This window comes from Myotis myotis, unplaced genomic scaffold, assembly GCF_014108235.1.
Source record: "Myotis myotis isolate mMyoMyo1 unplaced genomic scaffold, mMyoMyo1.p scaffold_m19_p_10, whole genome shotgun sequence".
NCBI lineage: Eukaryota > Metazoa > Chordata > Mammalia > Chiroptera > Vespertilionidae > Myotis > Myotis myotis.
The window spans coordinates 46,522,448-46,543,139 of NW_023416314.1; the positions used below are offsets into that span (position 1 = coordinate 46,522,448).

Below are 20,692 nucleotides of genomic sequence, written 5' to 3' on the forward strand. Positions count from 1 at the left end.
GCTATATTTGGTCAAAAATTTAATTAACTCACCCCTAATGCCTTGACAGGGCCAGACCAAATGATTTCTCGGCCTTTTATGGCTCGATGGCCAGACATCCCACACCCCTGCTTTAAGTGTATAGTAAGCATTTGCCTTTTCTTACATAATGTTAGTCTTAAAAGTTGTATTCACCGTAATGTGCTATATGCAGTAAACTATTTCTCAATTTATAGGATTTGATCTCAGGTCTGTTCATTAACAGATGAATTTCCAGTGCCTAAAATATTGCCTGACACATTGAGGATACTCAGTAAATAAATGAATGAATATAATGTAATTGCTTTATGGTTAAAAAAAAATAAGTTGGTATATAAGTTACACAATAATGGAACCTTTTTTAAAATATATTTTTATTGATTTCAGAGAGGAAGGGGGAGGGGGAGAGAGAAATAGAAACATCAGTGATGAGAGAGAATCATTGCTTGGCTGCTTCCTGCATGCCCCCTACTGGAGATCGAACCTGCAACCCTGGTATGTGCCCTTGACTGGAATCGAACCTGCGGCCCTTCAGTCTGCAGGCCGACGCTCTATTCACTGAGCCAAACCAGCTAGGGCAATGGAACCTTTTTTGTACCTAGAAAATATAGTAATTAACTGGGTCCTGATCAGCAATGAATCTTTTTTTTTTTTAATATTTTTTATTGATTTCAGAGAGAAAGAGAGTGATAGAAATATCAGTTATGGCAGAGAATCATTGATTGGCTGCCTCCTGCACACCTCTCCACTGGGGATCCAACCTGCAACCTGGGCATGTGTCCTGACCAGGAATCGAACCAGAAACCTCCTGGTTCATAGGTTGATGCTCAACCATTGAGCAACACCAGCTGGGCCAGTGAATCTTTTTATAAATTTCTAATTAAATAGAAAAATGTTGCTTTGATTATTTTAACTGTCATTTCTTTGTTTTGCTAACAAAGTTGACATTTTTCCCATTTGGTTATTTTTTTATATAAGAATCTTTTTCTTTAAATCTCAGTTTTTATTAATATGTTGGAAGTGTTTGGCATTTAGGGGGATCTTAACACATATTAGAGACTTCATTGTGTTAGTGTGTGTTATGTGGCTTTGATTCCTGGTCACCCTATGAACAAGGGAGGTACACAATATCCCATCCTCAACAGCCCTTGCACAGTTCATATAGAATTGTGCCTATGGCTTCTTTTATGGAATCAATCCATCTCATATTTATTCTTCCTTTTTTCTTGGTGCCTCATATTTTTCCCAGCATTATTATCTTTTCCAGTGAACCATGCCTTCTTATGATGTGCCAAAAGTAGAACAGCTTCAGTTTTGTCATTTTTGTCTCCAGTGATGTTTCAGGCTTAATTTGCTCTAGGATTCACTTGTCTTTCTGGTAGTCCAGGGTATCTGTAGAATAAAATTAAATGTTACTAGGAAGGTTTTTGTTTAGTATTACAAAAACAGAAGCAACAAAACTATGGAATCGGTAAAATACATAATCATTCTTTGTTGTTGTTGTTTTTGTTTGTTTAAAGTATTACATATGTCTCATTTTTCCCCAATTGACCCTCCCCAGCCACTCCCACCCCCGAGGGCAAGCCCCCAGTGTCTGTGTCCATTGGTTATGCTAACATGCATGTGTGCAAGTCCTTTGGTTGATCTCTAAACGCCCCCCCTCCCTTGCCCCTTGTCTCTGGATCTATTTTTGTTCATCAGTTTATGTTGATCATTATATCCCACATATGCATAAGATCATGTGATATTTATCTTAGACTGGCTTATTTCGCTTAGCATAATGCTCTCCAGTTCCATCCATGCTGTCGCAAATGGTAAAAGTTCCTTCTTTTTTTATAGCAGTGTAGTATTCCATTGTGTCGATCTTCCACAGTTTTTTTAATCCATTCATCTGCTGATGGGCACTTAGGCTGTTTCCAGATCTTAGCTATTGTAAATTGTGCTGCTATGATCAGAGGGGTGCATATATCCTTTCTGATTGGTGTTTCTGTTTTCTTGGGATATATTCCTAGAAGTGGGATCACAGGGTCAAATGGGAGTTCCATTTTTAACCGTTTGAGGAAACTCCATACTGTCTTCCATAGTGGCTGCACCAGTCTGCATTCCCACCAGCAGTGCATGAGTGTTCCTTTTTCTCCGCATCCTCCCCAGCACTTGTCGTTTGTTGATTTGTTGATGATAGCCATTCTGACAGGTGTGAGATGGTACTTCATTGTTGTTTTGATTTGCATCTCTTGGGTGATGAGTGACTTTGAGCTCGTTTTCATATGTGTTGGCCTTTTGTATGTCCTCTTTCGAAAAGTGTCTATTTAGGTCCTTTGCCCATTTTTATTGGATTGTTCATAGGCATTCTTTTAAAAGTTACATCATTGTAATAATTGAATAATACTCTGTAGTGTGTGGTACTTTGTAGTTTCATCTACTAGACTTTGAAAGATTCTGTCTTTATAGTTGTAGTGTAGTTCTTACATTCTGGATGGAGTAGCCCAGTGGTTCTCAACCTTCTGACCCTTTAAATACAGTTCCTCATGTTGTGACCCAACCATAAAATTATTTTCATTGCTACTGTTATGAATCTTAATGTAAATATCTGATATGCAGGATGGTCTTAGGCGACCCCTATGAAAGGGTCGTTCGACCGCCAAAAGGGTCGCAACCCACAGGTTGAGAACCGCTGGAGTGGACTGAATCATGAGATTTTTTGCAGTGCAGTTCTCACTTGTTGGACCAGTCAACTTTTAATATACCAAATCAACACGTTTTACAAATAAGTATCTATACCCCATTCCTTTGTGCATAACAGTAGAAGGAAATATTGTATCAAACTCTTATTTTGGTCTGTGTTCTGTTTTGGAGCTAAAGAATCAAAATTCTAGTAGTAGTATTAATCTGAAATATATCAGTACCAAATACTGAGTCAGTGTTTACTGTAGATGTATTTTACCTTATAACTTTTGTTGAAGGGTATTTTAATATGTATTCTTAAACTTTTTAAAAATATTATAACGTGTATTTTAATTTCCTTTTCCTATACATTTGTGATTGAGGGTTCCTTCTCCCTGTTCATCCACTCTACTCCCTTCATTTCGGGGGGGGGGGGGGATAAAAAGAGTGCTGGATAAAAAGCATTGTTAGCGGTCTAGTTTATTCAAGTTAATTAGCAATGAACATTATAGCAGTTTGCTAGCTGACAGAAATAATATGTAATTTTGAACACAGCAAATTCTCCCATAAAAGTAACATGAATTTGAAGCAGTGTGATTGTGGTGTGTGATTGAAGTGCTTAGATTTGTAGACTAAGATTCTTTACATACTATAATTTTTCTATGATAAAAATAACCTTTGTGTGTGTCTTAGTTGGGCTGCTGTAACAGAATACCATACACAGGGTGGCTTATAAATGGAAATTTCTTTCTCACAGTTCTGCAGGCTGAGAAGTCCGAAGATTAAGGCACTGGCATATTTGGTGTCTGCTGAGGATCCACTTTCTGGTTCATAGAACCTCAGATAGTAGGAGAGGGGAGCAAGTTCTCTAGGGTCTCTATTATTAAGAGCATTAATCTCATTCATGAGGACAGAGCCCCCAGTCATGTACCAAAGTGCTGGGGTCCAACTCCAGCAGGTCCAGGGGACCAAAGACCTTAATGGCATCACATTGGGGATTAGGATTTCAATCTGAATTTTGGGGGCCACAAACATTAACTCTGTAGCAGTGATACTAGTTGTAGAAGCGCTATTGGTGTGTATAGGTGGTTTTATCTTTAGAGACTTCAATTATCAAACTAATTTGTTAAAATTAATCTAAATAGCTTTCCTACAGAAATTAGGATAAAAATTGTTATGAATAAATGTGATGTAAAAGGTCTTAACAGTTTAATTTATATTGTGTTTACTTGCAAAGTTATCTTAGTCTTTGTTTGATAAAAACATAGATGACTACTGTAGCTAATTATTAAATTTGTGTTTATTATCAACTTTTAAAATAAATGTGTTTTATTTTTGAAAGGATAGTGTTACAACAATGGTTGGTCTGAAAGAAAAAAATGGAAGTGTGGACATTTATAAGGGATATTCTCAGTGCTTTCATAGTAAATACTCCTTTGTCAAATTAATCTCTACCCCTGGCTAGATAACTCGGTTGATTAGAACATTGTCCTGATACACCAAGATTGTGGGTTCAGTCCCTGACCAGGGAACATACAAGAATTAACCAGTGAATGCACAGATAAGTGGGAAAAGAAATCATTGTTTTTCTCTTCTCTCTCTCTCTCTCTCTCTCTCTCTCTCTCTCTCTCTCTCTCTCTAATAATTTTTATTATTTTGTTGTTGTTGTTAATCCTCACCTAAGGATTTCCATTGAATTTTTAGAGAGAGTGGAAGAGAGTGGGAAAGACAGAGAGAAACATCAATGTGAGAGAAATACATCTATTGGTTGCCTCTTGCACAAACCCTGACCAGGTCCTGGGCCGGGGAGGAGCCTGCAACCAGGTACATGCCCTTGACCGGAATCGAACACGGGACCCTTCGGTCTGCAGTGTTCTATCCACTGAGCCAAACCGGCTAGGGCTCAAATCATTTTAAAAAATTAATCTATATTTTAGGTGTTATCTATTTGAAGAATATGATAACGCAGTATTGGCCAGATCGCGAGACAGCACCACGGGATATATCCCCTTATACTATTCCAGAAGAAGATCGACATTGTATTCGAGAAAATATTGTAGAGGCCATTATCCACTCTCCTGAGCTCATCAGGTATTTATCTATCTATCTACCTATCTATCTATATATACATATACATACATTTGTATTTTTTAAAGCTTATCCATTTTTGCAGGTATATAATTTGTGGGGTTTTGGCAGGGGGAAGAAGGTAGGGGAGTCATTTCAGAAAACTTTAACAAATGTTATTACAGGAGAATTTGTTTTATTTTTGTATTGCGATTAAATTTTATATTTATAAGATCAATAACTTAAACTTCATGTAAAACTTGAAACACGTGATCAGATGAAAGGAGGTAAAGAAAACTATAGAATGTTGTCATGTAATTTATATCATAGTCTTTTGATCTTTGAAATAGTAGGAACTGTTAAGTTTTTGCTCAGTAACTAATTTTTGTCTAAACAGACAAAAAGTTGTGGGGGTTTTTTAGTTAATAAAATTTTATCTAGGTAGCATTTCTTCCTTCTTATTGTTTATTTTTTGACTTTTAGGGTACAGCTTACTACGTGCATTCATCATATCATCAAACATGATTACCCAAGCCGCTGGACTGCCATTGTGGACAAAATTGGCTTTTATCTTCAGTCTGATAACAGTGCTTGTTGGCTAGGAATTCTTCTTTGCCTTTATCAGCTTGTGAAAAATTATGAGTAAGTGTCTCTTTCAATTCCTATATAGTTTTGAGAAGTGGGCAGGTTTGGAAATTTTATACATTAAAATTAGTGAATTATGTTATTTGAATTCAGTATTTTCTTTTTGAAATAGCATTCTTATTTTATTTCTGTAGTATCCTCTGTTCGTTCAACTAATAAACTACTTGTGCCCTTTTTTCTTAATCATATGTCTCCTTGTTCATTTTTTAAAATATGTTTTTATTTCAGAGAAGGGAGAGGGAGAGATAGAAACATCAATAATGAGGGAGAATCATTGATTGGCTGCCTCCTGCATGCCCCTGACTGGGGATCGAGCCTGCAACCTGGGCATGTGCCCTGGCCAGGAATTGAACTGGGACCACCTGGTTCATAGGTTGATGCTCAACCACTGAGCCAAGCCAGGCGGGCTTGTTTCCTATTCAAAAACTGAGCGCTAACTCTTCAATATGGGCAGATAAAGGCTTTTTTAAAATGTGAAGTGAATCAGAGTACATTGAGCATTAGAGCTCTATTCTGGCTTTCTGTGAATCTTTATCTTAATTTAGGATCTTGATAACTTACAAGAACCTACCTCTAATTCTTTAAGAAGAATATGTTGGAATTTCATATGACTAGTTTTAATTATTGTGTTTTGAGGGAATCACAATCACCTATTTCAGTGGTTGCATATTTGAGCAAATTATAGTTCCTATCAGTATCAGTAAGACATTCTTTTAGACCAAGGAATCATCTTAGATCTGGGTTTAGGGATCAGGAAAAAAAAAGTCTAACCGTGGAAGTTGAGGTATATAGCACTAAAAGTAGTAAGTCCAATGTAAAAGGGGTTTTCTCTAGTGGTGTGGTGAAAATAATGAAATTGATAGGCACATTAAAGTTTCGACATTAGAAAATTATGAGGAAGGATTGAAGGACACTTACACCATGACGGTGGCTTTATTTCCAGTCCTAAAAGCTACACAGATGCCATTGTGAGCCCTTTAATTCTGGGGCTTGTATTTAGCCTACGATACCCTTTTGGGTCTCAATTCAAAGTAGCTCATGAACTGCTGCTTTTGTTCTGAGCAGGAGAGAAATATACCATTTACAGCATTGGTACTGGTGTTTTCTTGTGTTTCCACCAGCTACCCATCTTTCTGCTAAGGAATGTTCCAGCTGTTGCTCCAACCTCTGTCAGAGTGCCAGTTGTAGTTCTGGTAAGTGAGTGACTAAAATGAGAGAGAATAACAATAATAAGCTGTCGTTGTCTGAGGAAGTTCAAGTCTCTCCTATCCTATAATTATAGCAGGAGAGAATTTGACAGGGATTTTTAAAAATGGGAGACAGGAGGCTGCTGCAATATTGGATTTCCAGTTCATTTTCAGCTAGTGTTTGATTGTGGAGCACAAGGTGTTCACAAGGGATCTGTGTGGACTGAAGCAGTTCTAAGAAAATTCATGGAGAAATTGGAAGTTGTGGTGGCCTTCAGGAGCATAGATCCTCAGGAAAAACTTGTCAGTTGAAGGAGCACAGAAGGAGCATTTGAAGAGGAAGGCATGTCATACTATATGGAATAGTGTGAACAAAAAGAAAGGTACAGAGGTGGAAATGAGATACTGTCTTTAGTGGGTAGTTAGGAGACTACTATGGTATGGATACTTTCTGTTGAGAATTTGGGGGTAGTTTTGGACTTGTAAATTGGAACTGTGTTAAAGAGGGTTTTGAATGTCATGATGGGAAATTTGTATGTGATATTTTAGATACTGATGAACCATTGAAGGTTTTGTATTTTATTTTTTTAACAAAAGTTATGAGCTAGTATTTAAGTATTTTCTATCAACATAGCTCACCAGATGGACACACTGTAGCCTTGTAGTCGGCTTTTATTGGTGTCACATATTCAGGAACTTTGGGGTCTTATGGAAAGTGCAAATGGCTTCCTTTTATATAAATTGTTATATTGACTCAGAAATGGAGGGATAACTTTTCAATTGTGTTCTCAGCAGATAATCGGTCAGTTTTATTGTTTAACAGTCTCAGTCATTATTTGTGTGAACATTTCTCTTGGTATTTTTTATTCTTGGCAATTGACCTCAGTTCTCATTTTCCCCAATAAATAGCTAAAAAAATCTAGCCTTTTAAGAGTGTCTACCTTTACCTTTTAAAAAGGTGCTCAGATATGCAATTCTTAAATACATTTCCCTTCTTCAAAAAGTCTACCAGTAGATAAAACGATTCTGGTAAAAGAAAGCCTATTTAAAGCCTTTTAAATAACCTAATTTAAATATTCGATGTTTCAAATTTCTTTTTTGAAATAAAGCATCAAACTTTTTAACAATACAGTTAAAATGCTAAAGAATCTGTATGTGAAAATATCTTAGTTAGGTCAGCAATGCTTTACACATGATCTTGGGAGCAAAAAGTGATTCAGAATTCAGGATTTTTTTGGATTTTAGAAAGATTCACATAATAAATGTTATGTAATGTTCCTATTGAAATCTGTACTAGCACTCAATAGTATTATTAATGTATTAGCAATGAAGTATGTGAAAAGTCTCTCCAAATGGAATAAATGAAATCATAAATAGCCTGTTGAGGTCGGTTTTTGTTGCCAGATGAGTTATTTTAAAAAAATTTTTGGTTTATAACGCTTTTAGAGTATTTTTGCATTATAGATGCCACTCTGTGTTAATACTCTTGGTATATAAATTACTTAAGGATGATAATAATATGATTGCTTTTATATCTATCAACTGTTAAGTTTAAAAGCAAACCATTGTACCTCCTCAGTTATACAGTATTCAGAATTAGAAATAGCATAGTGAAGTGGTTAACAGTACAAACCCTGGTTCTTGACTGTTAAGGTTCATACCTAGATGTGTATACTGGGAAACATATCTAACTTGTCTATGCCTCAGTTTCTTCAGCTATAGAAAAGAGGATACTAATGGGGCCTTAAAGATTAGACCTCATGATAATGCTGAGTAAATTTTAGATATCCTATTATTATTTGAGGTTTTTCTAAAGTTGCTTTTGGTTGCATAGTAAGTTTTTCTTCTATTTGCTTATATTTGTGTGAACAAACCAGTAGTTTAAATTGATATGTTATCTATAAATAAAATTGTAAAATAAATTCTTATAGAAATAGTTTGTATTCTTACCTAAAGGTACAAGAAACCAGAGGAACGGACTCCATTGGTAGCAGCAATGCAGCATTTCCTGCCAGTGCTAAAGGACCGTTTTATTCAGCTTCTTTCTGATCAGTCTGATCAGTCTGTTCTCATTCAGAAACAAATTTTTAAGATCTTCTATGCTCTTGTTCAGGTAATTTTTATAAAGCAGTTTTTAACTATAAAAAGTCAGTGTATCTAGATTAAGAGAATGATTTGCTAGTCAAATATAAGTTGCCAAAATTATAAATATGTTAAAAGTTCTAACCAAGCATACTTACCCAAATATACAAACAAATCTAATAAATCTTAAATTATAAGTGATCAATCTTAAGTTGTCTTAAACCATCCAACACTATTTACAAAATTAGTAAATTTTTCTTGTACCTTTTACAAGTTTGAAAATAAGTTACTTGATTATAGTTTACATCTAACAAGTACTCTGATAATCCACATATACATAGATTGTCCCAATAACTACAAAATCTATTCTTAAGCTTATGTTACACAAAAATACTAACTGTGGGCTTGACTGGCACATAATGAGCCTCATTATTTTTGTATTTTGTCCTAATAAATCTTTTTGGGACAATGTTATAAGCTAAGGAAATGGTTGTGTCTGTATTCTCAGTGGCGGGTAATTAGTTAAGAAACAGTTTTTATCAGGATTAAAATTCTTGTTCTTTTTATGCCATATAGCCATAAAAGGATTCATTTCATCTACCAGGACTTTTTGTTCAATTCATGCCTTCCTTACTTTTTAAATTGCATTTAAATATACCTATGACTTTACCTTCACTGAAATTATAACTGTCTCATTCCATTGTTTGGTTGGATTTTGCACGTCTTTGCGAGATCTTTAAAGACAATATCTAAAACCTAAGGGCACTTTAATACCACCATTCCATTTGACTCCTTATGCAATTTTTTTTAAGTGATTTAAATAGACAATGTTAGTACTGCTTCTATTCCCCATCTTTTAGATTAAAAATAAGTTCTTTTTGTAAATTATTTTAGGGCATAGGACAGAATGTTTATCATTGCAATGAATTTTTTGAGATTTAGCATACCATGTATAGAAGTTGAGCCCCTTCTTACTTTGGAAAATGTCCTAAAATCCTAAATAGGATATTGATTTTATAAGCCTATTAAGAGAGAGGATTTATTCCAGGAATGCAAGAATGTATTAACAGTAAGAAATCAATTTTGTGGTTAATTCTTATATGGAAAGAGGATGTCATTCCTGGTTTAAGTAAAATTCTAAGAATCCTGGAATCAAAATTTCCTTGACTTGATGAAAAAATGTTCACTAGAAATCCACAATAAATATCATACCTTATGGTGAAAATAGAATATATTCCCAGTAATTTGGCAGTAAGACAAGGATGCCACTGTCATTGCCACAATTTCCCAGCGTAGGTAACTAATCAAATTTGCCTATGTACAAAAAACAAGAAATATGTATTGAAGGAAATACTTTTTGTAGGTTTTGTGAAGAATAAAAGGAAGTGAAATTCTCTTTTGTAAGGATTTTAAATATAATTAATTTTGATTTTAATTTAGTATACACTACCACTGGAGCTGATAAACCAACAGAACCTGACAGAATGGATAGAAATTTTAAAGACTGTTGTAAACAGAGATGTACCTAATGTAAGTCTGTGTCCTCTTATATTACTAAAAATAAATATTTAGTTATCTTTTGAGAATTTTAACTGCCATTTCCTGTAACATTCTTTATAAGCTTACATAATTGACTATGCAAATTTTTCGAGATAGACAAAACTTAATTGTTTACATATGTGCATATACAAAGTAAAAATTTGTAAAGGGTTATTTTATATATTGTTTAAATGTTTATATACCTGTTAATTTCATCCTAATTCTTCTGTTTCTTATCTTCTCGGTCTTGAATTAAGAGCTTATAACATGTATCACCTCACATAGTTATAAATTTTTTATGTAAACTTTTAAGATCTCTGCTCTTAGCAACCTTCACATATATAATACAATATTGTTAACTATCATCATCATGCTATACATTACATTTCCAGAACTTATAACTGGAAATTTGTGCCTTTTGACCACCTTCCTAATGATTACTGTGGTAATCGTTTCACAATATATACATACATGGTGTCCCCCCAAAATGTATATACACTGAATGATTATAAAATCAGTGTTTATTGACATACAGTTCATTTTCAAACTTCAAAAAGAATCTACAGAAATGAATAATTTTTTTGGTTAGTGCCTCTTTTCAAACTGATGATCATTCATTGGTCCAGGCACTGCTAATACTGTGAAGCAGTGGAATCTCAGACTTGAAGATTCCTTTAGTTGGGCATTTGTGCACCCTTAATTTTTATATATATATATATTTATTGATTTTTACAGAGAGGAAGGGAGAGAGATAGAGAGTTAGAAACATCGATGAGAGAGAAACATCGATCAGCTGCCTCCTGCACATCCCCCACTGGGGATGTGCCCGCAACCCAGGAACATGCCCTTGACCGGAATCGAACCTGGGACCCCTCAGTCCACAGGCCAATGCTCCATCCACTGAGCCAAACCGGCTCCGGTGCACCCTTAATTTTTTAACTGTTTACAGTTTTGTACCTAAACTTTATCTTTTATGTATTCCCTTAAAAGTCTAGTGGTCTTTAGGATAAATTTTCTTTGTTCAAAGCTTAGTCTGGCTTTGCCCATTATTTCAAATCAGTTATACCTGAAAAGGAGTGAAAATTGAGTTATCAGCTGTTAAAGGGTGTATACTTTTTTTGGAACAACCTATATATATATATCAAATCATTATGTTATATACCTTAAACTAATACAATGTTACATATAAATTATATATATTTTTAAAGTCCATAGCTAAATTTTTAGCTTAATAATTTGCAGACATCTGTGAACGGGGAAGAATTTATAAGCTGAAAGTAATTGTTTTGTATGTACCTTCTTTGGCTTAATTTATTTATTGTCTAAAGCAGCCGTGGGCAAACTACGGCCCGCAGGCCGGATCCGGCCCGTTTGAAATGAATAAAACTATTGGGGGAAAAAAGACCGTACCCTTTTATGTAATGATGTTTACTTTGAATTTATATTAGTTCACACAAACACTCCATCCATGCTTTTGTTCCGGCCCTCCGGTCCAGTTTAAGAACCCATTGTGGCCCTCGAGTCAAAAAGTTTGCCCACCCCTGGTCTAAAGTTTTATATATGTCTCCTTTTTCCCCAGTGGTCCCCCCGCCCCCATGTTCCTTTTTATTGCTAAGTAGTATTCCATTATATGGATGTACTATCATTTATATGCAAGTTGGATATACTAGTTGATGGACATCTTAGTGGTTTCAGAATTTTAGTATTAGTTAAAGCTGCTATGAATGGTCTTACACAAGTCTTTGCAATCACACATATATATATGTAATTATCTTTGTGTATTTATACTAATATTTCTGAAATTAGAGGTCTGAAATGGAGTTTCTTGTGCCTTTTGATTTGAACTATGCAGGTTTTGATTAAGCAACTTGTCATGACCTTGACTTTATTTGGGTCTTGACTAAAATGGACTTAAGCTTTTAAAAAACTTTTTTTCCCCACCCCAACTTATGAGAGAAAGTATGGAGGTAGTAGAAGTGAGCCATCTGGGCTGAGTAGGCTCAGGAAACAAGTTACAGAAACAAAAGAAGTTTTCTTGGAACTTAAGAGAGGGAAAGGCAAAGGTGATGCAGCGGTGGGGAGGGTGGGGGGGAAAGGAGGAGAAAGGGGTAGGCATGACCTCAAGAGGGAGGGCACCTAACAGAATTTTAAAAAGCATATCCTTCATAAATAGGTAGTTGAAGCACTGGAAGTGCCTCTTATATTTAAATAAGGGTTAGTACTTTTTCAAATCTACCTTTTTAATATGAAAGGCCAACATTAGAGGAGAATTCATGTTTTTGAGAATCTGTTCTCGCCTCATATTATTTCTCTTAGAATGTATCATCTCTTACTATAGCCATCATTAAATAAATGTCTCTTTAAATAAGGAAACACTTCAAGTTGAAGAAGATGATAGACCTGAGTTACCATGGTGGAAATGTAAGAAGTGGGCTTTACATATTTTAGCACGGCTTTTTGAAAGGTAAGCTCCCAGATACATGATGATTTATTTTTCAGGCTTTTGGTTTTATAAGTGTTGATATAAAGTATTATAAAGAAACAATCAACATTTTAATGTTCTTTTAGATATGGAAGCCCTGGCAATGTTTCCAAGGAGTATAATGAATTTGCTGAAGTATTTCTGAAAGCTTTTGCTGTTGGTGTCCAGCAAGTAAGTCTAAGATAATTTTTCTAAGTAGAAACATGTCATTATTAGATTAATTTCAGACATGCTTTTCTTTTTTTTAAAATATATTTTATTGATTTTTTTACAGAGAGGAAGGGAGAGGGATAGATAGAAACATCGATGAGAGAGAAACATCGATCAGCTGCCTCCTGCACACCTCCCACTGGGGATGTGCCCGCAACCAAGGTACATGCCCTTGACTGGAATCAAACCTGGGGTCTTTCAGTCCGTAGGCTGATGCTCTATCCACTGAGCCAAACCGGCTGGGGCCATGCTTATTTTCTTAGAAAATAAAATAAAATTATAAAGCTCTGGCCAATGTGGCTCAGTTGATTGGAGCATTGTCCCTTGCACCGAAGGGTTGAAGGTTTAATTCCCGGTCAGGGCATGTGTGGGAGGGAACCAATCAGTATCTCACATTGATGTTTCACTCTCCCCCTCTCCCTTCCTCTCTATCTAAAATCAATTAAAAAGCAAAAAGAAAAAACATGTCCTGGTGTAAGGCTTTAATAAAGAGTAAAAATGCCCTAGCTGGTTTGGCTCAGTGGATAGAGCATCAGCATGCGGACTGAAGGGTCCTGGGTTTGATTCCGGTCAAGAGCACATGCCTGGGTTGGCTCGATCCCCAGTGTGGGGTGTGCAGGAGGCTGCCTATCAATGATTCTCTCTCATCATTGATGTTTCTATATCTCTCCCCTTCTCCCTTCCTCTCTGAAATCAATGAAAATATATTTTTTTAAAAAGAGTAAAAACAATAATAAAATGATAAACCTATTAACTTTTTTTGTTGTTTTGTTAATCCTCACCCAAGGATATTTTTTCCATTGGTTTTTTTTAGAGAAAGTGGAAAGGAAGGGGGGAGAGAGTGAAAAAAACATCGATGTAAGAGAGACCCTTTGATTAGTTGCCTTGCATGAGTCCCAACCAGGGCTAGGGATCAAAACTGCAACCAAGGTGCATGCCCTGGACCAGAATTGAACCCGATCCCTTTAGTTGCGGGCCAGTGCTCTCTCCAAACCGGCTAGGACCCAAAGGTGTAGTTTCTTTTTTTCTATACTTTTAGAGGTTTGAGAGAGAGAGAAGAGAGAGAGAAACATCAGTGATGAATGAGAATCATTGATCGGCTGCCTCCTGCATCCCCCACACTGGGATCGAGTCTGCAACCCAGGGATATGCCCTGACCAGGAATTGAACCGTGACCTCCTGGTTCATAGGTCGATGCTCTACCACTGAGCCATGCTGGCTGGGCTGTTTTGTTCATTTTTTGAGAAAAAAGAAATATGCCATACACTCAGTCTAAATAACCATATTTAGTTTATTAGTTTTTCTTTCAAGTATATGATAGTATTTGATGGAAGAAGCTACTATTTCAGCTTTTCTTCTAACAATTTTTAATATTTCTTGTTCATTAAGAACTTTTTTTTAAAAGGACATTCTTAAGGAAAGCGTGTTCTGTAATTATATGGCTGTAAAGAATATGATGACTGCTAATACACTTCAGTGCCACTTCCTTTATTCATGTTAGGTACAGAAAGTTTGCTGCCAATACTTTTGTACCATGATTTAGGTTTTTTAAAAAATCCTCACTCAAGAATATGTTTTCCATTGATTCTCAAATGTAGTGGAAGAGAGGGAGGAGGAGGTGGGGGAAGGGAGAAACATTGACTTGAGAGTGACACAAAAATTAGTTGCCTCTCACACGGACCCCAAAGTGGGAGGAGGATTGAACCTTGGGTCTGCAGGCCAAATCCATCAGGGCTTGCATTCTTACCCTTTGAAAGGTTGGTGACCCAGATTTTGACAATCGCTTTTCTAAAATGTGAAGTAGAATAAAAACTATTGCCAGAAATTAAATAGGTAGGTGATTAGTTTGGGTAAGGTTTTTCTAGAGGGTGATTTTAACAATATAGGGAGGGATGTTTCACAGTATTGTGGTATGTTCATTAAGTAGCATATGGTTTTCCCTTCTTTTTTATTTAATCAGAAACTAGTCCTTTGACATATTATTACTTCAGTTTGTTTATTTAAATGCCTATAAATGTGGTTCTCCAATATATAATTTAAAAGATTGTTTTATTCACCTTGGCCGGTGTGGCTCAGTTATTTGGAGCATTATCCCGTACACCAAAAAGTGGCAGGTTTGATTCTTGGTCAGGGCACATACCCAGGTTGCTTGTTCAGTTAAAAAAATAAAATAAGAATTACTTTCTTCTTTAAATTATATGCTTACTAGAGGCCCGGTGCACAAAATTCATGTGGGGGTGGGGGAGGCTGCAGGGTGTCCCTCACCCAGCCTGCACCCTTTCCAATCTGAGACCCCTCAGGGGGATGTCTGACTGCCAATTTAGGCCCGATCTCACAGAGGGATCGGGCCTAAACTGGCAGTCAAACATCCCTCTCACAATCAGGGACTGCTGGCTCCTAACCGCTCGCCTGCCTGATTGCCCCTAACCGCTTCTGCCTACCATCCTGATCACCCCCTAACCGCTCCTCTGCCGGCCTGATTAACACCTAACTGCTCTTCTGCTGGCCTGATCTCACCCTCAATTGGCTTCCTCTGCTGCCTGATCTCGTCCCCAGCCGCCTACCCCTGCAGGCCTGATCTCCACCCCCAACTGCTCTCACCTACAGGTCTGATCTCCTCCCCAAGTGCCCTCTTCTGCTGGCCGATTTGGTTCTGATTGGTTGGTTTCTATGCCAGTCAGTGCCAAAAGCTCCACCTCTAAGGCAGCCATTGGCTCCTCACAGTTCATCTGGATTTGGTTCTGATTGGTGAGTTTGTATCCCAGTCAGCATCTCTGGGCCTATCAAGGGGGCCTGATCAGAAAAGCACGGCTGCTGGAGAGGAAGAGCAAGGCAAGTGCTGATTAACAGCTACCACAGAGGCTACGGATCAGACCCTGCTTCTCTCTTCAGGCCTCTCTCGGGCTTGATTCGCAGCACCCTCAGCAATCAGTGCTGGGTCACCGAGCCTACAGCCCTAACAGTCAGTGCTGGGTCGCCAGGGCAACCCAGCGCTGACTGCAGAAATGACTTCCGGTTAGTCGAGCCTCCGGTTGTGAGGGATCCAGGGTTTTTATGTATTAGGATGATTTTGTGATGGTTACCTGGATATTAAGGTAAGTGTCAGATGATTTTGCTGGCTTTTAAGTTGTTAATTTTCTATTTAAATTTTGTTTTTTGTTAAAAGGTTTTATTGAAGGTATTATATCAGTACAAGGAGAAGCAATATATGGCTCCTCGAGTTTTGCAACAGACATTAAATTATATTAATCAAGGAGTTTCTCATGCTCTCACCTGGAAGAACCTGAAGCCTCATATACAAGTAATAATTTTCTATCTGAAATATTTTCTAGAAAATATAATGGAAATAACATTAATTATCATAAGGGTTTAACATGCATTTTTTGTTGACTTGTGTTGCTTATTGTAATTCTGGTCATTGTTTTTAGAGTAGATTAGGAAAACGAGATAAAACACCTTGCATAAATTTATAAAAGGGATTTTGTTAATATTCATAATATCTTTTCATCTAAAACTGTTCTTACTGTTGGATTATGATTAGTTAATATTTTATATATGTAATTTGGAACAAGCAAAGGACTATTTTGCCGGGTTAATTGTGAGGATAATTGGCTTACATATTTTTATGAGTGATTTTTTTTTGCTTTAGAACTGTAGGATTTCATGGACTAAAATTTCATGTTGTATTGTCTCAGAATACTTAATTGTTATCTATATTCATGTTTTATTTCATAATTACTTGTTGCATAGAAGGAAAAATATGTACATTGATAGTTGATCTGAGAATGTAAAGTTTGATACTAAGCTTTTAAAAAACACATATTATAGATTATAAGGTTACTTTTTTTTATCACTTAACAGAAATTTGAAGGCTTAAATTTCAGTACTAACTCCAGGTTGTTACTTTCTTAACTTTTAAATTACAGGGCATTATCCAAGATGTTATTTTTCCATTGATGTGCTATACAGATGCTGATGAAGAACTTTGGCAAGAAGACCCTTATGAATATATACGCATGAAGTTTGGTAAGGAATTTTTACTTTTTTAAGAAATTAAATGTCAGTTAAGGTTGTATATAGTAAACCTAGGTGGTATCAAGGCCTCTTACCTTTTGCACTAAAAAATCTTTGGTGTTTCAGTATAATCTATTCATTGGTTAGACCAGAGATTTTCAGCTTTTCTCATCTCATGGCACACATAAATTAATTACTAAAATTATGTGGCACTCCTTAATATATATTTTTTACCGATCTGCCCAAAAAACAGGTATAATTTTGATTCATTTACACCAGATGCCTATTGTTGTGTTGGCTACTATCATTTTTTTATTTGACAATATAAGGGAAAAGAATTCGGGTATTTAATATTTCAAAAATTATTGCGGCACCGCGGTTACAAATAACTGCTTTAGACCTTTGAGAGGGGGGCTATGCATTAATTATGGCATTTGATAATTTTTAGCAGAGAAATACAGTAGTGTTAAATTACTAGATGTGCTTCTAGCACATTCCAAAACTATTAAAAATTCAAGATTATACCTTAACATTGAGTGTCTAAACCAGCAGTCTCCAACCGGTGGTCCGCAGACCACTGATGGTCCGTGAGGACTGAAAAGTTTGCCATCGCTGGTCTAAACTATACTTTTGGATCCCATGTCAGTTAATCATATATGTGCGAATTGAGAAGATGCGTACTGGAAGCTAGGGTCACAGGAAGTCTCCATGGAACTAAAGATTGTAATTTGACTAATTTGAGTATTAGTCCTTCTTCCTAGCAAAATCTTATTTTTTTGTGTTGTGTTTTTTTATTGGCTTAAAATAACACATTAATTATCTGTTTCTGGGAGTCAGGAATCTGGGCATGGCTTAGAAGAATTCTCTGCTTCCAGATCTCTTATGAAGTTGCAATCAAAGAATCTTAAGTACTTTTAGTAGTTTGTATTTTTGTGACCCTATTGTGAATTCTCATAGTAGTAGTTTGTAAAAGAAAATAATCATTAGTATAAATTGATGGATTAATATCATTTATCTTGTACAGAAATGACATGGAATTAGGCTTTCACACAATTATATTGGTAATTGGGTTCATTTTCAAGTTCACTTTGTGTCAAAATATAGCAAAATTTTAAGGTCCCCCACCCTCCTCTTGTGGGTTTTTGTTTTGTTTTGTTTTGTTTTGTTTTGTTTTGTTTTACCAACATCATTTATAAATTATGTGGCAGTGTTTGTTGAAGAAATTGAAATTACTGTTTTCTGTATTTAAATTTATTCTCTAGATGTCTTTGAAGATTTCATTTCTCCTACCACTGCTGCCCAGACACTTTTGTTTACTGCATGTAGTAAGAGAAAAGAGGTAGGTTATTTAATGTGTGGAATGCTTTTGCTTTTATGAATTTTAATATTTAAAATTTGTTCAGATACACTGCTTTTTTTATATTAATGTGTTTGGTTTTTTTAAATATGTTTAATTGGTTTTTGAGAGGAAGGGTGAGAGAGATAGAAACATCAATGATGAGAATCATTGATTGGCTGCCTCCTGCACCCTCCACACTGGGATTCAGCCAGCAACCCGAGCATGTGCCCTGATCGGAAATCGAACTGTGTGACATTCTGGTTCATAGGTTTATGCTCAAACCAGATATCCTGCTTTTAATGTTAGCCGTATATAAGTCATTTTTGTCATTAATGTTTTTTAAGATTTTCTCTTTTTAATTTAGGTACTGCAAAAGACTATGGGATTTTGCTACCAGATTCTTACAGAACCAAATGCTGATCCTCGAAAAAAAGATGGAGCCCTGCATATGATTGGCTCTTTAGCTGAAATACTTCTAAAGGTATTTCTTTTTGTGGGTGTGTACACAGTTTAATAATAGTTTTATTAAGATACAATTCACATACCATAAAATTGTCCCATTTAAAGTTTACAGTTCAGTGGTTTTCTTATATTCACAGAATTCTAAAAAGGAATCTTATTAGCAGTTACTCTCCATTTTCTCTGAGACCTCCCGACCCTAAGATACGGCTAACCTATTTTATGTCTTCTCTATGAATTTTGCCCACTCTGGACATTCATGTAAATGGAGTGATTCAACATTTGGTCCTTTATGAGTGGCTTTTTAAACTTAGCATGAATATTTTCAAAGTTCATATTGTGACAGGTCACAGTACTTCTGTTCCTTTTTATTGCCAAATAATATCCCAGGAGTTGTATTGACATACCCCATTTTACTTACTTGCTTATCGTTTGATGTACCTTTACATTGTTTCCACTTTTGACTGAACAATGGAGCTATAAACATTTGTGTACCCATTTGTGTGTGTGTGTGTGTGTGTGTGTGTGTGTGTATACATTTGTGTGTGGACGTATGTTTTTATTTCATTTGGGTAATACAAACCTAGAAGTCAAATTGCAGGTCATATTTTGAGAAATTACCACTTTTCCAAAGTGTCTGGCTATATCATTTTGTATTTTCACCAGCAGTGTATGAGGTTCCCAGTTGCTAAGTCCTCACCAATACTTATTATCTGTCCTTTTTTTTTTATAGCCATCCCAGTTGGTGTCTGATGTTTTCTCATTATGCTTTTAATTTACATTACCCTGATGGCTAATTTATAATAATAAAAGCGTAATATATTAACTGGACCGGCCGTCCTTGGGGTGAAGCTGGGGCTGATTCTGCGAAGGCTGGAGCTCGGCCCTTGGAGCCCTTTGCACGAATTTCGTGCATTGAGCCTCTAGTGAATGGTAATTGAGAATCTTTAAATATATTTCTATTGATTTCAGAGAGGAAGGGGGAGAGAGAGAGAGATAGAAATATCAATAATGAGAGAGAATCATTGATTGGCTGCTTCCTGCATACTCCACATTGGGGATCGAGCCTGCAACCCGAGCATGTGCCCTTGACCGGAATAGAACCCAGGACCCTTCAGTCCACATGCTGGCGCTCTATCCACTGAACCAAACCAGCTAGGGCATAATTGAAAATCTTGCTTATTGGCCATTGTATATCTTTGGAGAAATGTCTATATAAATCTTTTGTCTAATTTTAATTAGGTTGTTGTTGAATTATAGAGTTCTCTACCTTTTTCATATATGTGATTTGTAAATATTTTCTGCCATTTTGTGGGTTACCTTTTTCACTTTCTTGATGGTGTCCTTTGAAGTATACATTTTATATGATTTTCAAATGATGTTCAATTTATATTTTCTTTTGTTGCATGAGCTAAAAGTACTTCTTTTAATGTGAGGTTTTTTGGTTTTTTTAATGTTGCAAGGTAATTGTAAAGTAGTGGACTTTTTTCTTCTCAAATAATTGACCTTTAAGGAAATTTATATACATGAATGCATTTGCAGTCGAGGAACATCATGCTTCTGTGACAAATTTTTTAGGAATGAATGACTGACAGGATTAGATTTATCTTTAGAATCTTCAACTTAATTGTACACATTATGTCTGACTTCTTCATAAATATGATCTGAAATTTGTTTTCATTTTAAAGTTAATAAATAATACCTATTCAAATTTTAAGTAAATACTTGGTCACAGTACACCCAACTCCTAGTAGCCTTGTTCCATATGGTGCTGTATTGAATTGATTAATTTATGGGTATATTTGTATATCTTTCAGCTTTACTATACCTGTCCAGACATCCTTCTCTTAGTTCATAAAGTAATTATTTGTATAAAAGGCTGAACTCTCAGATCAGATTTTTTGTTTTAACTTTATTATTAAACTAGAGGTCCGGTGCATGAGATTTGTGCATGGGTAGGGTCCCTAAGCCTGGTTGGTGATCAGA

General features: G+C 36.0%; 1 protein-coding gene across 6 annotated transcripts in view; it reads left to right on the forward strand.

Moving 5' to 3' along the window:
* The window catches only part of IPO7 (importin 7), a 63,185-nt gene that overhangs the window by 19,801 nt on the left and 22,692 nt on the right, over positions 1-20,692 (forward strand). For 4 of the 6 annotated variants that reach the window (XM_036325333.1, XM_036325335.1, XM_036325332.1 and 1 more), the window contains 10 exons: positions 4,620-4,773; positions 5,233-5,391; positions 8,538-8,694; positions 10,104-10,193; positions 12,572-12,666; positions 12,771-12,855; positions 16,061-16,195; positions 16,821-16,920; positions 18,171-18,247; positions 18,612-18,728. In XM_036325333.1, the coding sequence (XP_036181226.1) occupies positions 4,620-4,773; positions 5,233-5,391; positions 8,538-8,694; positions 10,104-10,193; positions 12,572-12,666; positions 12,771-12,855; positions 16,061-16,195; positions 16,821-16,920; positions 18,171-18,247; positions 18,612-18,728 (1,169 nt within the window). Of the gene's footprint in view, positions 1-4,619; positions 4,774-5,232; positions 5,392-6,515; positions 6,588-8,518; positions 8,695-10,103; positions 10,194-12,571; positions 12,667-12,770; positions 12,856-16,060; positions 16,196-16,820; positions 16,921-18,170; positions 18,248-18,611; positions 18,729-20,692 lie in introns of those variants that run through there. The other 2 variants (XM_036325336.1, XM_036325337.1) reach the window with 2 other exon arrangements.